Raw genomic sequence first — 18,968 nt, forward strand, 5'->3', positions numbered from 1 at the left:
ACATTACCTTCAATTTCAGTATGGAACAGGTAAAAAGCAATTGTGTGTGCTGCCCTTACCTGCTGGGCTGAGAGTTACCATCAGTAAAGCTGGGTCCAAGCAATGCAGGTTTCTGTTCCTCACTGCTCTCAACAGGAGCCGCACATCTCTGTGCTCTGCTGGAACCTGTTGGACAAAAAAAGGCAATGAAGGCACTGCCACCATCTGCAGGGCAGTTCATAGACACAGCACTCACCTTGGGTTTGGTAGGGAGGGATGTTGGAACCACTGGGGCCCCATGAGACCCCACTGGAACCACTGGGGCCCCATGAGACCCCACTGGAACCACTGGGGCCCCATGAGACCCCACTGGACCTTATAAGGTCAACAAACCAGTGCAAGACCAACCAAGGTCCTGAAATCAAACAGTCTATAGGTCCGGATGAAATGCATCGCAGACTGAGAAGTGGTGACAGTGGGGTGCAGTCTGGTGAGCAGAAACACGGCCAACATGGCGCTCCTTTGTAGGAAGGTAGAAGGGATGAGCCCAGGAACGGCTGACCCGTCGGTCCCACTGCTGTGCTGGGAATGACCACAAAGCAGATCCTCATAGAAGGACCCAGGGCTCATGGAAGGCAGGAGGTGATGATGGAGATCCTCATAGAAGGACCCAGGGCTCACGGAAGGCAGGAGGTGATGATGGAAATCCTCATAGAAGGACCCAGGGCTCATGGAAGACAGGAGGCGATGATGCAGATCCTCATAGAAGGACCCAGGGCTCACGGAAGGCAGGAGGTGATGATGGAGAACCAACACGGCCTCACCAAGGGCAAATCCTCCTTGACTGACCTCATAGACTTCTATGATGGCACTGATGCATCAGTAGATGAAGGAAGAGCTGCTGATATCATCTACTTAGACTTCAACAAGGCCTCTGATGTAGGACCCCACAGTATCCTCATGTCCAAGTGATGAAGACACCAACTGGACGGGAAGATGATGAGATGGATGAAGAACTGGCTGTAGAACCGAGTCCAGAGAGCAGCAAACAATGGCTCCGTATCCAGATGGAGATGATGATGAATAACGTCCCATAGCAGCCAGCACTGGGGCTGATACTCGGCAATATATGAGCATAGAATCAAATGATGATCAGCACTGAAGACCATCACAACCATCTCCATTCAACCCTCCTGCTATGGGGACAGTACCCAACCACCACACCAGGGTCCCACAGCCTCAAACACCTCTAGGGATGGAGCATCCCAAAGTGACCCATTCCACCCCCAAACCCTGAAATAAAGAAGGGATCGCTCACCCCATTGTGTAGGCTGAGCCCTCCATCCAAAGGAAGCAGGCTCTAGATACAACTCTTTCTCATACCCATCCATAAGTAGATACGGCTCCTTCTCACCCCCATCCATAAGTGCTGTTAGGAGCAATCAAAAGGAGAGGACATCAGTCCAGTAATAAAGAAGAAATTCCTTACCCCACTGCAAAGTCAAAGACTCACCATTGACCCCAAAGGAAAGGATCTCCAAGCAGAGTCACATCCCATATGGTATCCAGACCTCAAAAGCAGCAGGAAGGAGAATCCTCTCCTTCAATGCTCCCATAGGAGCACTGAGCTGGAACTGATGTTGCCCCCTGCCCTTCCCAGCCCTTAAAGACGAATCAAGGAGGGGAGGAGCCAGGCTCCAACCAATCACAATCCACAGCTCAACGGCCCCCACCTGTGCCCATGGGGTTGGCCCCTCCCCTCAGCAGGTGCCCAATCAGGATGTTACATAACAGCTCCAATCAGGAACAAAGCCAAAAATTAAAGCAATAACAGGTTAATAATTACATTTATTTGTTCTTAAAGGGGAGGGTTATGGATGGAGAAGAAATGACAGCACAGTATATGGACACAGGGCTGCAGATCTCAGTGTCACAATGGGGTGACACTATGGGCACCACTCTGAGGTTGATGCTGGGGGGACATTGGGAAGATGGGGGGTGATGGGGGCAATGATATCATTATATAATTAGGGTGATATAATAGAAATGCTTAGTCATGGTTGGAAGCCATGATGGGGCGGAGACACAGCAGTACAGCCCAAGTGCAGGCAACATATCCGATTGGCTGAAGGGCTGGCTCTGCCCCCTCCTGGTGCTCATATAAGGTCTGGCACCGGGGGCCAGCACTTATTTGCTGGAGCTCCTTGCTGCAGTCACATCTACCCACATGAACCCACATGAAGAAGCTCTTCTGCTCTGTTGCTGCCTTGGACCAAGAGCTGCTGGATGGAGCTCCAGGACTTGGCTTCTCCGCCATCACATTGCTCAGCCTAGAACAGCACTACAGGAGGTAAGTTCTGGTTCTGATACTACAGTAATGCTGAGATGATGGAGGGCAGAGATGGTTGGGGGGCAGAAATGGTTTGGGGGGGATATTGAGGTGTCTGGGGGGGGACACGAAGCTGATGTTTGACAATGAAGCTGTATGTAGATGTGGAGGTATTAATGGAGTTACACAAGGAGCCATGTTGGAAGGTGACAATGAGTAGATGAGGGACTGAATAATGAAAAAGGGATGTAGTGACCATGAGATGGTGGAGTTCGAGATCCTGAGTGGAGGAAGCAAAGCAAAAAGTAGGATTGCTACCCTGGACTTTAGGACAGCCAACTTTGATCTCCTTCGGGACCTACTTGGGGCTATCCCATGGGCCAGGGTGCTGGAAGGCAAGGGGGCTTGTGAGAGCTGGATAGCGTTTAAATGGCTCTTCTTCCGAGCTCAGGATCGGTGCGTCCCTGTGACTTAGAAATCGGGAAAATGTGCAAGGAGAACTGCATGGATGAGTAAGGAGCTCATGTGCAAGCTCCGCAGAAAGAAGAAAGTGCATGATATGTGGAAAAAGGGTCTGACCACTTGGGAACAATACAAGAATGTAGTCAGGGACTGCAGAGATGTGACCAGGAAGGCGAAAGCCCACCTGGAGTTAAATCTAGCTAAGGAGATAAAGAAAAATGAGAAAGGCTTTATTAAATACGTTAACAGCAAAAGGAAGGCTAGGGAGAATGTGGGCCCCATACTAAGTGAGAAGGGTGCTCTGGTAACGGGGGATGCTGAGAAGGCGGAAATACTGAATGCCTTCTTTGCTTCTGTCATTAGTGAAAGGGCTCTCCCTCAAGAAACCCAGACCCTGGAGGTTGATGAGAGAGTCTGGGGAATGGGAGATTTCCCTTTAGTCAGGGAAGAGGTGGTCCATGAGTGCCTAGGAAACATAAAGGTCCATAAATCCATGGGACCTGATGGGGTGCATCCGTGGGTGCTGAGAGAGCTGGCAGAGGTCATTGCTGAGCCGCTCTCTGTAATCTATCAGAGGTCTTGGAGAACTGGGGAGGTGCCTGAAGACTGGAGGACGGCCAATGTCACTCCAGTCTTCAAAAAGGGCAAGAAGGAAGACCTGGGTAACTATAGGCCAGTCAGCCTCACCTCTGTCCCAGGGAAGGTGATGGAACAGCTTGTGCTGGATGGCATCTCCAGACAACTGGGAGAAAAGGAGGTTATCAGGAGTACCCAGCATGTATTCACCAAGGGGAGGTTGTGCTCGACCACCCTGGTGGCCTTTTATGAAGATGTCACTAGCTGGGTGGACGGGGGGAGGGCAGTAGATGTAGTCTATCTTTATTTCAGTAAGGCTTTTGATACTGTCCCCCATGACATCCTTATAACAAAGCTGAGGAAGTATGGGATAGATGAGTGGACGGTGAAGTTGAGAATTGGATGACTGGCAGAGTGCAGAGGGTTGTCGTTGCCAGTGTGGTGTCTGGCTGGAGGCCTGTAACTAGCAGCGTCCCCCTGGGATATGTACTGGATCCGGTCTTGTTCAACATCTTCATCAACGACCTTGATGAGGGGATAGTGACCACCCTCAGCAAGTTTGTGATGACACGAAGTTGGGAGGATGGGCTGACACGCCTGAAGGCTGTGCTGCCATTCAGCGAGACCTGGACAGGCTGGAGAGCTGGGCAGTAAGAAACCGGATGAGGTTTAACAAAAGCAAGTGTAGAGTCTTGCACCTGGGTAGAAATAATTGCATACACCAGTACAGGCTGGGGGAAGACCTGCTGGAGAGGAGATCTGCTGAGAGGGACCTGGACGTCCTGGTGGACTACAGATTAACCATGAGCCAGCAGTGTGCCCTTGTAGCCAAAAAAGCCAATGGCATCCTGGGGTGTATTAAAAGGAGCATGTCCAGCAGGTCGAAGGAGGTGATCCTCCCCCTCTACTCTGCCCTGGTGAGACCTCATCTGGAATATTGTGTCCAGTTCTGGGCTCCCCAGTACAAAAAAGACAGGGATCTCTTGGAAAGAGTCCAGCGGAGGGCCACTAAGATGGTGAAGGGCCTGGAGCATCTCCCCTATGAGGAGAGACTTAGGGAACTGAGTATGTTGAGCCTTGAGAAAAGAAGGCTGAGAGGGGACTTGATCCAGGTTTATAAATACCTGAGGTGTGGGAGCCATAGTGGTGAGTCTGGTCTCTTTTCAGTAGTGCGTGGGGACAGGACTAGGGGTAATGGGATGAAAGTACAGCATAGGAAGTTCCGCACGAATGTGTGCAAAAACTTCTTTACAGTGAGGGTGACGGAGCCCTGGAACAGGCTGCCAGGGAGGTGGTGGAGTCTCCTTCTCTGGAGATATTTAAGACCCGCCTGGACGCCGAGCTGTGTGGCATGGTGTAGGGAGCCTGCTTTGGCAGGGGGGTAGGACTCGATGATCTCTAGAGGTCCCTTCCAACCACTACAATTCTGTGATTCTGTGAAAAAATGGCATTTGACAGTCTATAAGAAACGAACTTATTCTAGGAGAGAATCAGAGGTTTAAACTCTTTTGTTCAACAGACAAGTAGTGCATTATATTTTTATAAGCATTGTGTCTGACCTTCTCAGCTGTTAGAATTTCCTTGACAGTAATTTCTCTGGATGTGATCAGAAAACCTTTTGTTCCGTCTATGGCAGCATTTGAGGTATGATACTCAACTGGGTGATATGGAATTCACATTGTCAATTCCAGCGACAAAAAAAGGGGCATCTAAGAAGCGTGCAAACACAGAGAATGTTGATGCAGAGTCAGCATTAAGAAATGAGCTGTCCTTTGCACTTCCTGCTCCAAAGGCCTTCTTTTCAAAGAGTCAGGCAGAGAAGCAAGTAGAAGGCATACCCTTTCAGGCGCCTACTTCCAAAGGTATGTTGTATCTAACAAATGGAAACCTAGAACATGTGTAGCTTAGGAATTTTTTATTTTAAATATGAATGCAATGCTTGCAGGTCCTAAAATTCTGAAAGATTTCAGTGTTTGGTTTATTTGGTCACAGCACATACAGCTGGCAGCCTGTGCATCTGACAGTGCACTGCAAACAGTTTAACCATCTATCAGGGCACGGTGCTCGTCTGTTAATGATAGAAGTTCTGGCAGTGTCACAAGGAGCATGCCTTGAGATGCATTCAGATCATGAGACAAGTGCTGTGTTCCTAAAACTAGCATGTGGTTCCACTTTGCATCGAGATCTAGTAGATCATTTCTTTAACATTCATCATGAGGGTTTTGGTTTGTTTTTATTTTTTTTCTGGGCTATTATATTGAGTGAAAGAAAAGGGTGTGCTTTTATTTAAGTGTTCTTTTAATTGCATCTTGCTTCTAAATTAAATGTAACTACTGGATTCCTCATGATAGCATACCAGTACTTGCGTGTATCTGTTCAGCATGGCAATGGCAATATGTGACTAACAATGCAGACACCTCTATCTCTGTAATGTACCATAAACGTGTCCGTGCCATTAGCACTTCCAAGTTAAACCCAAACCTCCAGCTCCAGCCTTGCCATCATTGAAACTCGCACACCCTTTTTGTTTCAGCTGTGCCAGCGCTGAGATCCCTTTCTATGATCTCTTGCAGGAATCAAGCGTAGAGCAAAAGGGATGTTTGGGCCAGGTGACTGCAGGAAGGCTGGCAGTTTTGGACAGTGCCAGTTGATGGAAACAGGTGTTCTGGGGACTGTTCAACTTTTAACAGAATTCGGTGGACCTGCAGCTAGAACGACTAGGTTCTTGAATGGCTTCTAACATGAACTCTGAGTACGTCTGTCCTGCCATGCCGTCTCTGCTTCTTTTTGATGCAGGCATTGTTACAACCACGTGTTGGGCCTGTTTTCTTCTGCAAGGATGAATGTTAGGTGCAATTCTCAATGCGAACTTCTGCTAGGATATCTGTGTAAGTTGAATTTGAACTACCAGAAGGAGTGTTGCAATGAAGGGCCCTGCCACTACCAGGGATGGTATGGTGAGCAGGACTAGGGAAGTCATCCTGCCCCTGTACTCGGCATTGGTGAGGCCTCACCTCGAGTACTGTGTTCAGTTTTGGGGACCTCAGCACAGGAAAGACATGGAGTTACTGGAGCAGGTCCAGAGAAGGGCAACGAGGCTCATGAAAAACTTGGAGAATCAGCCCTATGAGGAGAAGCTGAGGAAGCTGGGGCTGTTTAGTCTGGGGAAAAGGAGGCTGAGGGGAGACCTTATTGCCCTCTTCCAGTACCTGAAAGGTTTGTACAGTAAGAGTGGGGCAGGTCTCTTCTCACTAGTGACAAGTGACAGGACGAGGGGAAATGGCCTCAAGTTGCGCCAGGGCAAGTTTAGGTTGGATATTAGGAATCACTCCTTTACAGAAAGGGTAGTTAGGTACAGGAATAGGCTCCACAGGGAGGTGATTGAATTGCCATCCCTGGCTGTGTTTAAAAGCCGATTGGATGTGGTACTCAGGGATATGATTTAGTGTAGTGTTTTTAGAGTTAGGGTACTGGTTAGGCTGTGGTCGGACTTGATCATCTTCAAGGTCTTTTCCAACCTGGGTAATTCTATGATCCTATGGTAGGACTGGGGCTTGAGCCAGGCCAGGGAAAATCCAGTGACAGGAGTCCAATGGATCTGAGACCTGACTTGAAGCCTGTGGGCATCACCCAGGACTTGGGATGAGGGGATGAGTTGTAGGAACAAGAACCTCTTTGGTCCGTATTAGCTCCTGCCGTTCCCTTTTTTGGGGGGGAATCGATGTGGGATTTTTTGTGTCAAGAACAGACTCATTGTGCGGCCTGTGAATGAATTCATTCTCACCTGGTGATTGGTGCTCTTCTCTAGATGGAGCTGCAGTGGAAATGGACACTCGTGGTCCGATGTCCGGCATGCTTTGATCAGCCAAATGAGCAAGACCTGGTTCTTGGTTGGTGAGTTAGCTTTTGTTGCCTTGGAGACACATCTTCCAGTTGCACCTCGTGTCATATCTGTTGTGTTGAGTTCTCGAGCTCCAACCCCAGCTGGCGATGTAAGTATGAACACAGAAGGAGTAGCTTAGATCTATATTTACCTTGATTGGAAATGCAGTGCCAAGGGCTGCACACTGTTGTGACAGCTCTGAGAGTATGGAAAAGGTATCTGCTGGGCGAGCGCTTTGCTGGGTGAGCATCCCCCTGCTGAAGAGCAGGCAGTTCTGTTTGTAGACAGAATCATCCGTGTGGATTGGAGGCGTTTCCAGCCTTCTGGCTCTTGGCTGTTGCTGTGAGAGTAGAGCTTCCTGCCCAGAGAGAACGAGCAGCAGAAGGGATCCCATGAGAGCAGCCTTAGAAGCCTTTCAGACAAAGCAGGTGGATCAGGCTGTGGCCTGTGCCTGTGCTTTGGAGTGAAGCCAGCAGGCTTTACTTCAAGCAAAATGAGCTGTGGGTGCAGCGTCCAGCAGTGCAAGTGGCCAACAGCTGGAGACAGCATCACCTTGAGCAGCACTCTTGAGGGAAATGCTCAGTGTGAAGGAAGGCCACGAAGAAGAGAGTAGCTTGTGGCTGTGTTCACGGGGTAAGGTTTTCCTTCCTGAGCTGTTACCTCTCAGGTGCTGTGTGAGTCTTCTGCAGTGTGCCTACAGCTGTGTGATGTGCTCTGCAGGGAGCACTGATGTTGCACATGCAGCCTTGTCTTTCATGTCTCATGTCCAGTTCTACACGTTGTTTGAAGCACCATCGTAGAGGCAGCCTTGATTTCTGCAGCCCTGAGCTTTGTGCCACGAGAGCTCTCCTGCTTCTCTCTGTGATGTGAGACTGAATGGAAGGCCCTGCAGAAGTCTGGGTAGGTGATGTCAGTTGCTGTTCCTTTCCCCACCTGTGCTGGGAAAAGCAGGGAATGGGACTGGGGGACATCCCGGCAGTGGGATCCTGCCTCAGCAGAAGTGAATGGCTGCTCTGATCCACGTATTTTAACCTGAGTGAATCTGACACTAACGAGAGAGGGGAGGGTGCTGTGGGAAGAAGATATATGTGCCGCAGTTTGTGGTGCAAGGTGTTCTAGGAGCTGCAGCTAATAAGGCTTCCTTTTTGATGGGGAGAGGATTAACAAGGTTATTTTCATGATAATAGTTCATGATATGCTTCCTTTTCATTCATCTTTCATACTACCTCTCAAAAAACTGTGGATTCTAAAGTAGTATTTCTTGCTAAAGAGAATACGTGTGCACCCAGCACATTCGTCTGCTCAAAGGATCATCATCTCTGTCTGTGTTTCTTCTAGTCCCTGAGGTGGAGCAGAGTGGAACACAGACTTGGGTGAATCTTCATTCAGGAGAAGGGACACGTAATGCTCATCTTAGGTGTGTGGCTGACAACAAGAGCAGAGAGGTAAGTTTCATAGGGTTGCGTGCCCATTTTATTTTCTTTTTCATTCATAATGCATAGAGGCGTTCCCCAGACAAAGTGAGCATTTGTCGGCGGGACTTTCTAGAAATGACCTAGGCAGTGTAAATGGGTTTGAAGCATCCCTAAGAACCCTGCAAGAGAATGCTGAGAGTTAATCTGGCACCCTCCTTTGGAAACGTCCGGTGTCTGTCAGCTCTTCAGCTGTGCCCTAACACCTCCCATTGCGCTGCCACACCGGGATAGAATTCCAAGCCCACACTGAGTTCTGGAATGTTGTGGTGTTGTGTTGGAATCAGACGTGACCACGTGGTCTTGCCTCCCCGCCTTGTGGGGGGTCATGGTGGACCAGGCTGGTGGCCCATGGTGATGTCATAAGCATCTGGAATGAGGGGAGGAGCGGTGCGTTCTGTGTTCCTTTGTGGGTGAGCTAGTGGTTGGAGTAGTTGGTTGGTTTGTTGCTCTTGTGCCTTTAGTGCCTTTAGTGCCGTTTTCTTCACACCGTTGTGCGCAGCATCTTGTAGGTAAGCTGAGCCGACGTGGGATGGATGGGTGGGCAGTGAGTTGTTGAGAACTGCTGGCTGTCGGAGCTCACAGCACTGTATTGCTTACTCTTGACCATCAGATGTAATTTTCCCCCGGTACACACATTCCAAAGGGGGTATCCGTAAAGGTGGCACCCGTCCCATGCTTCTTCCGTCGTCTTCTTTGCTCAATTGTGGAAGCATCGTAAAGTTGCTGGGCGGACAGGCATCACGTAGCCTGAGACTCAGCATGTCTTGCAGCAAGTGGATGGGATGGTTGTGCTGTGTGCGTTATTCCATGGCTGTCTTAGCCCTGCTCACTGACCTGCTCTTTCTCTCTCCTCTCCTCACCCTCCGCCCACTGCCTCGGTGCACCTTTTGCTCTCATTACATCTGAGCAAAGCGACAAGGATCTGCTGCAGATAGCGTGAGGTGATCTCACTGCCAGGTACGTGCCCTGTTTTGTCCCCCCACATGGTTTTGCCGCAGGGTATGCGAGGGTAGTTCTGAAGAATTGTACCCATACTGTGCTGTGTGAATAGAGAAAACAGAAATGTGTTTCCGTTCTGTTCCAGAACGTCACAGCTGCTGTGATGAGCGTTGCGTGCATGACCGGGAAGGAGGGTGGGGCTCCCAAGGACAGAAGATCTCCAGCGGAGCTCTACCAAGTGACCGAGGTGATGCCTCTGCATGCTGGTGAGTGAGGGTCCAAAGCAGGGTGGGCAGGGCTGGGGCAGCGAGTGCCCCCTGCTCCACACCAGGACCCCTTGTCACAGGCAGACTGTGCCAGGGGAGCGAGTCCGGGGCCGGAGAGGGCAGAGCTCCTTCTTCTGCTCCCGCTTGCCTTTGACCCCTCTGTAGCACTGCTCTCTCTCCTTGGTCAGATGCTGAATTGCTGCCTCTGTCTGATGTGGAACAGGAGGCAGTGGATTTCATCCAAGCCAACAGCATCAGCAAGGAAATGGTAAGAGCAGCCATCTCCATTGTGGCTGTACCTGCATCTCCAGACAGTCCCTCTGGCTCTGCCTTCAGGCTGCAGGAGGGCTGCTGGCCGGGCAGAGCTGCTGCTGTCCTGCAGCTGTCCTGCGCTGCTCCACAACCCGCAACACCTGGTCCCCCTGGCCATGGCTGTCCCCACTCATACTCCTCAGTCTCTGTGTGCTTGCCAGGATCTGGTGCAGAAGCTGCAGTTCCTCAACTCCATCTGCATACTGTGCAGCACCGCTGGACAGGAGGGCCTCGCACTGAGCCCCAGTATCTTCTGCATGCTCAAAAATATGTGCAAGAAGATTGAGGTGAGGGGACATGGCACCCAGGTAGCTGCACCCTGTGAGAAGGACAGGACAGGGGGAGAGGGAGGCAGGGAAATCACGCACAGACACCCAAGTGCCCCAGATGGGACTCCAGGTGCTGCTGAGAGCTCAGCAGTGGAGGTGGACAGCAGCACCAGTATGCCAGTGTTTGTCAAGGGCCACTGGGGCGACTCAGGCCCTAGCGGCCGGTGGCTGGTTTGCTGTTGCTGGATGCTGGCAGCTGCCAGGTGCCATCCTGATTGTGCTTTGCAGGTTCTGTTGTGTGAGGAGCCCATGGAGCAGCTGAGCACCAGACTGAGGTTCTGCTGCATGAACACCATTACTGCCTTGAGGTACCTGCCCAGCCCCTGCTTTTGCCAGCACATCCCCCGGGCACCATCCTGGTGGCCCTGATGCAGCTCCCCGCTAAGTCTTGGCCCTCGCCCCAAAGCTGGTGACATCAGGACTGTCCTCTGACCCAGAGCAGCCCCATGGGGGAGGAGGCACCTCCTGGCAGGGCTCCCCATCCCTCTCAGGGAGCCTTGCCCAGAAGAGGACCTGTTCCACCCCTGCCTCAGCACCCAGGCACTGCTCCTAGCATCAGTGTCTCTCTAATTGCAGCACAGTGAATGCAGTTACGGAGGAAGAAATATTCCATCTCTTCAAGGTGTGCTGCAGCGTCGTCTTCTATCTTCCTCCAGCCAGGGCCTTGAACATTTCCCTCTACAACCAGGTATGTACTGGGCAATCTACTGTTGACCCCATGCCTCTGGGCTGCCGCTTGCATTACTTGTGTCCAGAGATCTATCAAGATGTTTGTGGGATGAATTAGCAGCCTTGCTTGCCCTCACCCCTCTCACTCTTGCCTTGGGCTTGGCAAACACCCTGTGTTGTAGCCTGCTCTGAGTGCAGCAGCCTTGCAGAGTGCCCCTGTGCACAGATCTGTGGGTATCCTTTATTGGCAGTCAGAGGGGTTCACAGCAGTCTCCTGGGTATGTAAGGGAACCCTGAAAGACTTCCACAACCCACTGTTCTCTTTACAGACCCTGGAAGCTATGGACGACATGCTGCAGATTGTGCTAGATGTCTGTCCCATTGCCAGTGTCAATAGTCGGCTGCAGGGAATCTTGGAGGTCTGTCTATTGTGAAGTTCTGCCCCCAGAGCTCCCTTCTAGTAGAGGTTTATCCCGCTCCATGGAAACGGCACTGGCAGCAGTTGGAGCCGGCAAGGGACCCTGGCAGCAGCAGTAGCCCCATGATGGGCTTTGCTTAAGCTCAGGGGAAGCCTGGATGGAAGCTGTGATTCCAGCCAGGAGCTCAGCAGACCTGCTTCTCCTGGAGTGGGCATCAGCAGCTCCCAGGCTAACCAGCAGCTCCTCTCCTCACAGGTGCTGCTGCCTTTCAGCATCTCCAAGACACAGGCTGTGTGTGAGAGGGCTTTGGGGCGCATCTGGAAGCTTAGTGGCTTCATGACCAGCAGTTTCTGGCAGCAGGTAAGGAGACATGAAAATTCCAGCCAGGCACTCTCATTCTTTGCATCCCAGAGCTGCCTCTACGACTCAGGAATACCTGTGAGACAAGCTGTGACTCAGGCGTGAACCCACAGAATGCTTTTGACATGAAGGGAGGGTCTTTATCCTTCCTTTTGCCTGTGGTCATCCCACTCCAGACGCTATTCTCTCATTCTGTTTAACATGCCTTCCCTCCTTTTTTCCTTCTTACTGCAGCCCCTTGGAAAAAACCTTGCCCCTTCTCAGAGGACAGACATTGCCCTTGCAACCCTGGAGAAGCTCACTGGGGACTACGGTTTTGATGAGAAGAAGTGGGCTGAGACTATGCTGGATGTGCTTTGGAGAGACCCTGGCACCTGGCTAATGGATGTAAGCAAAGTGAGGCGACCCTGCCCACCACAGCTCTTGGGTACAGAAGCCATTTGAAGGCAGCAAAGAGCTGTGGGAAGGGCAGTAATAACACAGCCTGGGAGGCAAATGGCTGCGGTCCAGTGGCAGCAGCAGTTTCCCTGTGTTCTCACAACAGGTGCCAGAGATTCTGCGATGCATCCACGCCAACCTGAAGATCCAGAGCACATCAGTTCAGCAGATCCTGCTCTCAGTGCTGGATGTGCTGACAGTCCAGTTTCCCAGGGATGTGCTGAGGAGTGTGTTGACTGACCTTCCACAGAATGACAGGTATCAGCCCAGAGAGCCCCACGTTTTTTCCATATGAAGAGCAGGGCTCAGAAATGGTCTGGCTGCCAGAGCCAAGGAAAGCTGCAGGACATCTCGAGGAGCAGGCCCTCCATCCCACTGTGCTTTCCAGTGCTGGCAGGCCGCTCAGGGCTGAAGCAGCCAATACCAACCATGGCAGCCCAGAGCCCCCCATCAGGCTCCTGCCTGAGCCATGGTGCTGTGGCTAAGGCAGCCCTGATGACACAGCATTGCTCTCTGTTTATATCACTACCCTGGACATACTGAAGAGTGTGCTGCCCTGCTGGAAGCATCCCAGGGGATCTGGGATGAGCTCAGCAGTGTTCTGCAGGACCAGCAGCTGTGTGAGATATTGAGCATCAGAATAGCGGGGTTGGGCCTCCTTCGCTTGACTGTGAGTTACTGGACAAGGCAACATCCTCTCCTTCAGGGCACTGCGTGCTCAGGCTGGGCTGTGTCTCCCTAGTGCCCTGCCTCGAGCTGCCAGAGCAGCCAGGAGCTGCAGGGTGCAGGATGTCCTGCTGCCTCTGCCTGCCTCTCACTGCTGTGTTCGTTTCAGGTGATGCCTCCCACTGAAGAGCTGGTGAAGGAGCTATAAGCCAGCACTGCTCCAGAAGCTTCTGAATGTGGAAAGCCTGCCAGTGCTCTGGCTGGTGCTCAGACGCCTCGTGCTGCTGTCTGAGAGACCTGAGACGGTGAGCAGGACCTTGTCAAACATAGCCCTCATGTTGACAGCCTGGTGCTGGGGCAATGGGCAACACTGTGCCTTGGCCGCTGTCCTCCTGATGGGAAGGAAACTGTGTGTTTTGTACAGGCAAGAGAAATCCGGGCCCTGCTTCCAGTCATCATGGAGATCCTGCAGTTTGCCAACACACCCATTTCCTCCCCCATTACTGTGAAGGTGCTGAATATCTTCAGGAATTCAATTCACCATCTGGGCAAGAGGCACGCCAGTTCCTTTGCTCTGGAGCTGGCTGAGAAGATCCTGCCTCTTTTTAATCACGTAAGTCTGTTGTGGGAGGCTGAGCTCTGCGGGTGGGTGCTTGACAGGAGCATCTTCTCCTTTCTTTCCTTCTCTGGGCTTTCAGAAATGACATGTCCTGTGGGCTCTGCAGCCTATCAGGACTTGTCCCTGGTAGTGCAGGGGACTCCTGGGGGAGTTGCTGAGGTCTGAGGTCCTCCTGTTCTCCCTCAGGCATCATGTGAAGTGCGAGAAGGTTCCATCCGCCTCTTCACGGATGTGATGGACGCTGTGCTGTGGTCTCAGAAGGGAAGCATGAAGAAGACCGTGCTCAGGGGCCTGCTCCCTCTGCTCTTTCACATGAGTGACGAGACCCTGAGCGTAGCACAGGTAGGAATTTCAGAGCTGAGCAGTGTGCAGGCAGTGGTGTGCTGACAGCTCAGCAGTGATCTGCAATTGAGAGCAAGTTCAGCAAGCATTAAGACACTGGGAAGTGTGTCTGTGTGTGTGGTGCCATGTCCCTGCATCTGTTGTTCTGCAGGCATCTGGGGAAGCCCTTGTGTCCTGTGCAAAGTTCCTGAAGTGGAAGGAGCTCAAGCATGAGGCCCAGCAGAAGAACACAGCGGGGATCATGAAGTGTTTGGTGAGGACAATCTCACAGCCCCCACCTTTTTGCTGGAGGAAAGGGGATGCTGGAGGAGGGGCTGCAGCAGCAGCTGTGGCTGCTCTGCAAGCCCCATGCTCTTGTGCTCTCCTTCAGCTGCAGCAGGACAGAAAGGGAGTGGAAGGCTGCCTGCAGCAGAGCCTGCCATACCAGGAGGATTCTCAGGCCTCCTTGCGATGCGAGGCTGTCAGATTCATTGGTGAGCCCAACCCCTGCGTCCCTCTTTGGGCCCTGCCCTGGCAGGAAGGCACAGCCCTGAAGCCCCCAGGTACAGCCTGCCCATGCCGGTAGCCCCAGTGGGTGCCTTGCTCAGGTCCCCCCTCGGGCGTCGTATGAGGGAGTGGTTGTCTGACGGAGCTCTTTCCCTAGGGCTGATTGGGAAGCACTCCAGGGAGCAGAGTGAGAAGATGCTGAATGAACTCTGCAGTGGTGAGTGAGGGCAGTGCTGTATGTGTTGGGGCTGGGGGCAGAGCTGGGCAACATGCAGCTGTTCTTTGCCCTGCTGCAAGGAAATGCTGCAGGGACAGAGGAGCATTCCTGGCAACCCAAAGCAGTGTCTTCCGGCTGACCCATCAGTCTCCCGTGCTCCTCCTGGCCAGGAAAAGCAAGGAGTGGGGCTAGCAAAGCTGGTGGCTCTCTGTAGACTGGGGGTCCAATCTCTGCTCTGTTTCCTTCTGTTGCAGCCCTTCAGCCTTTGGAAGATGACACCCATCTGACAGTTCGTTCTGTGGCATGTGAGACCATCCAGAAGCTGAGACACCAAAGGCAGAAGGCGGCACCAGCACGGAGAAGGCTCCCAGCACTTTTCCGCTGGTTCTGCATAGCCTTCTGAGGGACAATTCTTGTACAGCAACGTTGCTGGGACACGCGTTCCTGTCGTGCAAGACAGACCCTCTGAACAATGGCAGGAGCCTTGGAGCAAGGACATCTTGGAAGAAAGAACAGGAACCAAGCTGGTTAGAACTGGGTCTGTAGTTAGCGACTAATGAAATTGAGAGGCTCAATAGAAAGCCTTTGGAAGGTAGATGTGGAGAAGACGTCTGCCTGTGACCGCTAGAGAGCAGCACGCATGCACGCAGATGCAGAACTGATCATAATTTCCCTTAATCAATTGGAACTCATCACATGAGTTGTTGGAACTTAATCAAGCGGAAAAGTTATGGTTTATTCTAGCTTTTGCAAAGCCAGAATGCTGGGCAGCAAGGCTCCTGCTTGCTTATTGTGCTGTGTGCCTGGGCATAAGTATCACGTGGAAAAAGACAAAAAAACACATTTTCTTTTCCTATGTCTCGGAGAGACAGGAATCCAGAATTCAAGATCTTTGCTTTTGACTTTGCATTTCAAAACCAGATTAGAAAGGATTCTGCAAACTTCCTTTGATGACATTTGACTCTTCAAATAACAACAATACTACTGTTTCTATTACTACAAATAACAGCAACGCAACAACAAAACAATGGAAGCTGAAGAAAGGCACGGGGACAAGAGTCACCAGAGGAAATTTCTCCAATGAACTGAATTGGTGTTAGGGCCCCCATGCACAGGAGCCAAGGACAAAGCAAGCGTGTCTTGTCCTCTTCAGGATTCAGTATGGTTCATCTTATTGTCATCCAAATGAGACTGGAATTTCACTGCATTGTTGGAAATGGGAAAACAGTGCCAAAGATGCCTTTTTTGAAACAGAAATAGAGTAATTTTAAAAACCCACAGCAACAGAACACAGAAGATCACCAGCAAAGCCTGTAACACTTGCCCATGGAGTAAAAGCACCAGTCAGTCAACCAAAGAATCGGATGCTCATCCATTTCATGTACTTTTGTGAGGACATGAAAGCAAGCAGACTTGCCTGAAGGTGATGTAACGTTAGTGGTAAACATCACCAAGCTCCCTCCAAAAGTGGACTTGACCTTTTGTCTCTGCAACCATCTACGTACAGAGGGAGCTACTGGAGAGCTCTGCTCGGATCCTTCAGTTTTCACGTCTCTTACCATCTCTCTTCCAGAAGATCTTTTGAAGAAATGCTTTTCCTCTGAGGATGAAGCACGGATAGGAAATGTTACAGTTCGTTTTGCTGTAGGGAGTTTACCTCTGTGTGCGACACATGCATTCTTCTGACAACTGCTATCCTCAGTTTATTAATAAAAATCATTCCTTTATTACTTTGTGCCACGCAGATTAATCTGGTTTTTAAAAAATCGGGCTGACTTTGTTTGCTTTGCTCAACAGTGGCTACAACAAGACAACAATAACATAACTTTCAAGAATAATTGCAGTTATCTTCCAGTTGGCTTGTGCTTCTGTGCTTCTGAGAAACACCCTCTAGCAATTTCTTTTTCTCCTTTTTTTTGCATGAGTCCTGGATGCCGGTGTGTGTTGTGCTCTGTTGTTTGCTGACCAGCAGGTGAAAGGACTGTGTTTGTGTGAGGATAACGACTGGCCACGATGTGCCAGCAGGGCAACCACAGCTTCGTAGCTCGGCCCGTGAGAAGCCCTGCAGCATTGCTGGCACTAGAGGTCAGTCCAACCCGCGGCTCGTGCTCTCTTTCTCCTGCGGCTGTGTTCAGGCGGCCCGTCTGCAGGGAGAAGAAGCAAACTCTGATGGCATCTGGATCTGGAGTGGCTCCTTTGTATTGGCATTGTTGAGAAATGAGGATCTAATTTGGATTCCATTGGTTTCATACTGGCTGATGGAAGGAGTGCTTTCTGTGCTAGTTGGAGGTTTAGGTCTACTTCAGGGACTGTGCAATTGGGTTCATCTTCTTTTGTCACATTAAGGGTCAGCATGTTTATATTGGCCAGGATCTATTCAGGACTGGAAGCTGTGCTCATTAAGTCTGGACTAGTTGATGAGTCCATGGATGAGCCTGAGCTCAGATTCCCTCATACCAGGTATGTTGGCCAGTACTACGGCATTGCTAAGGCTGTGAAACCCAGGCACTCAAGCACCTGCCCAAGAGCTCAGACATGTGGGAGCTTGAGCCTCATTGAAGAGGACTGATAGCACGCTGTGGTGTGGCTGCACTGAGGTTCAACAGCACTAGGAGCCTTTTGCAGTGTGTGAGCTCAAGCTGCTGCCAGGGTTTTGCTTCCTCCTGGCTGTGAAGCTCCAGGAGCTCTGCCAGCATATTGCAGCTGAGCATTATCTGCTGTGCCTTTTCTGTCCTCCAGAAACTGTGTGTAGGAGTGTCACCTCTCCAGTAGGCTCCAGTCTTGGCCACACCACACTGTGCAAGACATTATCTTCAAGCTGGCTTGTACTTCCACTTGTATTCTGCTGAGAAAATCGTGTAGCAAAGAGACAGTCCACCAGCAGAAACATGCTCTGAAAGTAATGCTTTCTATCTGTGACATCAAAGGTGAAACTGAAGCTGCACCCATGTGAAATATAGCAAGGGAATCACTTACTTTGACTGGATGACTATGCTGTGCCCAGTGTACCCCATTTCAGGCTCTGATTTTCAAGAATATGATTAATCACTCTATTCTCTCACATGGAATTTCAGATGTGCACTGGAATTTTAATGGAAAGCTGATGGTCTTGTAGTGTCATAGCCAGGCATCTGAGTTCCTTTATAGCGTGAGATTTGCTGCCTGCTGGTAGCCACATTCTTGATATCAAGATCCCTAATCTTGGTAATGGTGCTCTCTAACATCTTTAGCAGTGACCTAGACAGTGGGATTATGAGTACCTACAGTGAGTTTGAATGCAACAACCAAGCTGTGTGGTGCTGTTGATCACAGAATCACAGTATTATCAGATTGGAAAAGCCCTAGAAGATCATCTAGTCCAACCATCACCAATACTTCTCAGCTTAATCATACTCCTCAACACAACATCCAAAGTTTCTTGAACACACCCATGGTTGGTGACTCCACCACCTCCCTGGGTAGCGCATCCCAGTGCAGATCCACACTCGCAGCAACTCGGTGCTATGTGGAACTGACTGAGCTGCCCTCCCTGCCCTCACCCCGGCCATCACCGCACACCCCGCCCAGCACTGGGCACAGCTTTGCCTTTCACCACCACGTTCCTCCCAGGGGAGGAGCGCCGTGCCTGGAGGTACTGCCATACCGGGATGATGTGCGAAGCGGAGGGAGCAAGCTCCGGGTCCAACTCCCGCACCCAAAAATCCGTTTAATATAAAGTCCTCTCCCCGAGGACGTATCAGATATTAAACTGATAAGAACAGACACTACACTTGATCTTAGCCAAAAGGCCGAGAAGCGATACCTGTAACACCGCTCGCACAGCACCTGGCCCCACGCGCGCCCCCGACACCTCACGGTCGCACACCCGCCGCCCACTCCGACCCCTCCGCCTCCTCCCCCGCTCCGCTCCCACCCCGCTCCGCCGGTGTCGCTCCCGCTCCCTCCCGACAGCGGCTCTGCCGGGCCCCGGTTCATCGTGGCGGAGTGCTCCTGGCGACCCCCGCGGCTTTGATTAGCATATACAAGCCCATCACTGGTCGCTACTCCGCAGGCTCCGCCCCCAGCTCTGACCCCGGCTTTCAACTCCACGAGACGGCGCTGCGGTGATGACGTCGTCAGAGTGCGATGTCGCGCGGGTGATGACGCAATGCAGCGTTGGAGCGATGGCGGAGGCGGCGGAGGAGCCCCGGGCTGAGCCCCGG

General features: G+C 51.4%; 2 protein-coding genes and 1 non-coding gene across 3 annotated transcripts; 2 read left to right on the plus strand and 1 right to left on the minus strand.

The window, feature by feature from the left end:
- Positions 1-10,337: 10,337 nt before the first annotated feature.
- On the plus strand, positions 10,338-12,770 carry LOC146753108 (uncharacterized). Its single transcript, XM_085530792.1, has 5 exons — positions 10,338-10,721; positions 11,104-11,238; positions 11,549-11,638; positions 11,894-11,998; positions 12,233-12,770. The coding sequence occupies exons 1-5, from the start codon at positions 10,338-10,340 to the stop codon at positions 12,440-12,442; spliced, it is 924 nt and encodes a 307-aa protein (XP_085386918.1). The 3' UTR covers positions 12,443-12,770.
- Positions 12,771-13,313: 543 nt separating this feature from the next.
- LOC146753109 (maestro heat-like repeat-containing protein family member 7) lies at positions 13,314-15,951 on the plus strand. The gene is made up of 6 exons (XM_085530822.1): positions 13,314-13,407; positions 13,527-13,715; positions 13,908-14,063; positions 14,215-14,536; positions 14,707-14,766; positions 15,021-15,951. Exons 2-6 carry the CDS (start codon positions 13,560-13,562, stop codon positions 15,167-15,169), a joined length of 843 nt encoding a protein of 280 aa, XP_085386948.1. The 5' UTR covers positions 13,314-13,407; positions 13,527-13,559; the 3' UTR covers positions 15,170-15,951.
- Positions 15,952-18,375: 2,424 nt separating this feature from the next.
- Positions 18,376-18,566, minus strand: LOC146753110 (U2 spliceosomal RNA). The gene has a single exon (XR_014940251.1). It is a non-coding gene; the product is annotated as a U2 spliceosomal RNA (small nuclear RNA).
- Positions 18,567-18,968: the final 402 nt, after the last annotated feature.

Source organism: Coturnix japonica, unplaced genomic scaffold (genome assembly GCF_054131305.1).
Source record: "Coturnix japonica strain WE unplaced genomic scaffold, WE-NBRP24 Scf039, whole genome shotgun sequence".
NCBI lineage: Eukaryota > Metazoa > Chordata > Aves > Galliformes > Phasianidae > Coturnix > Coturnix japonica.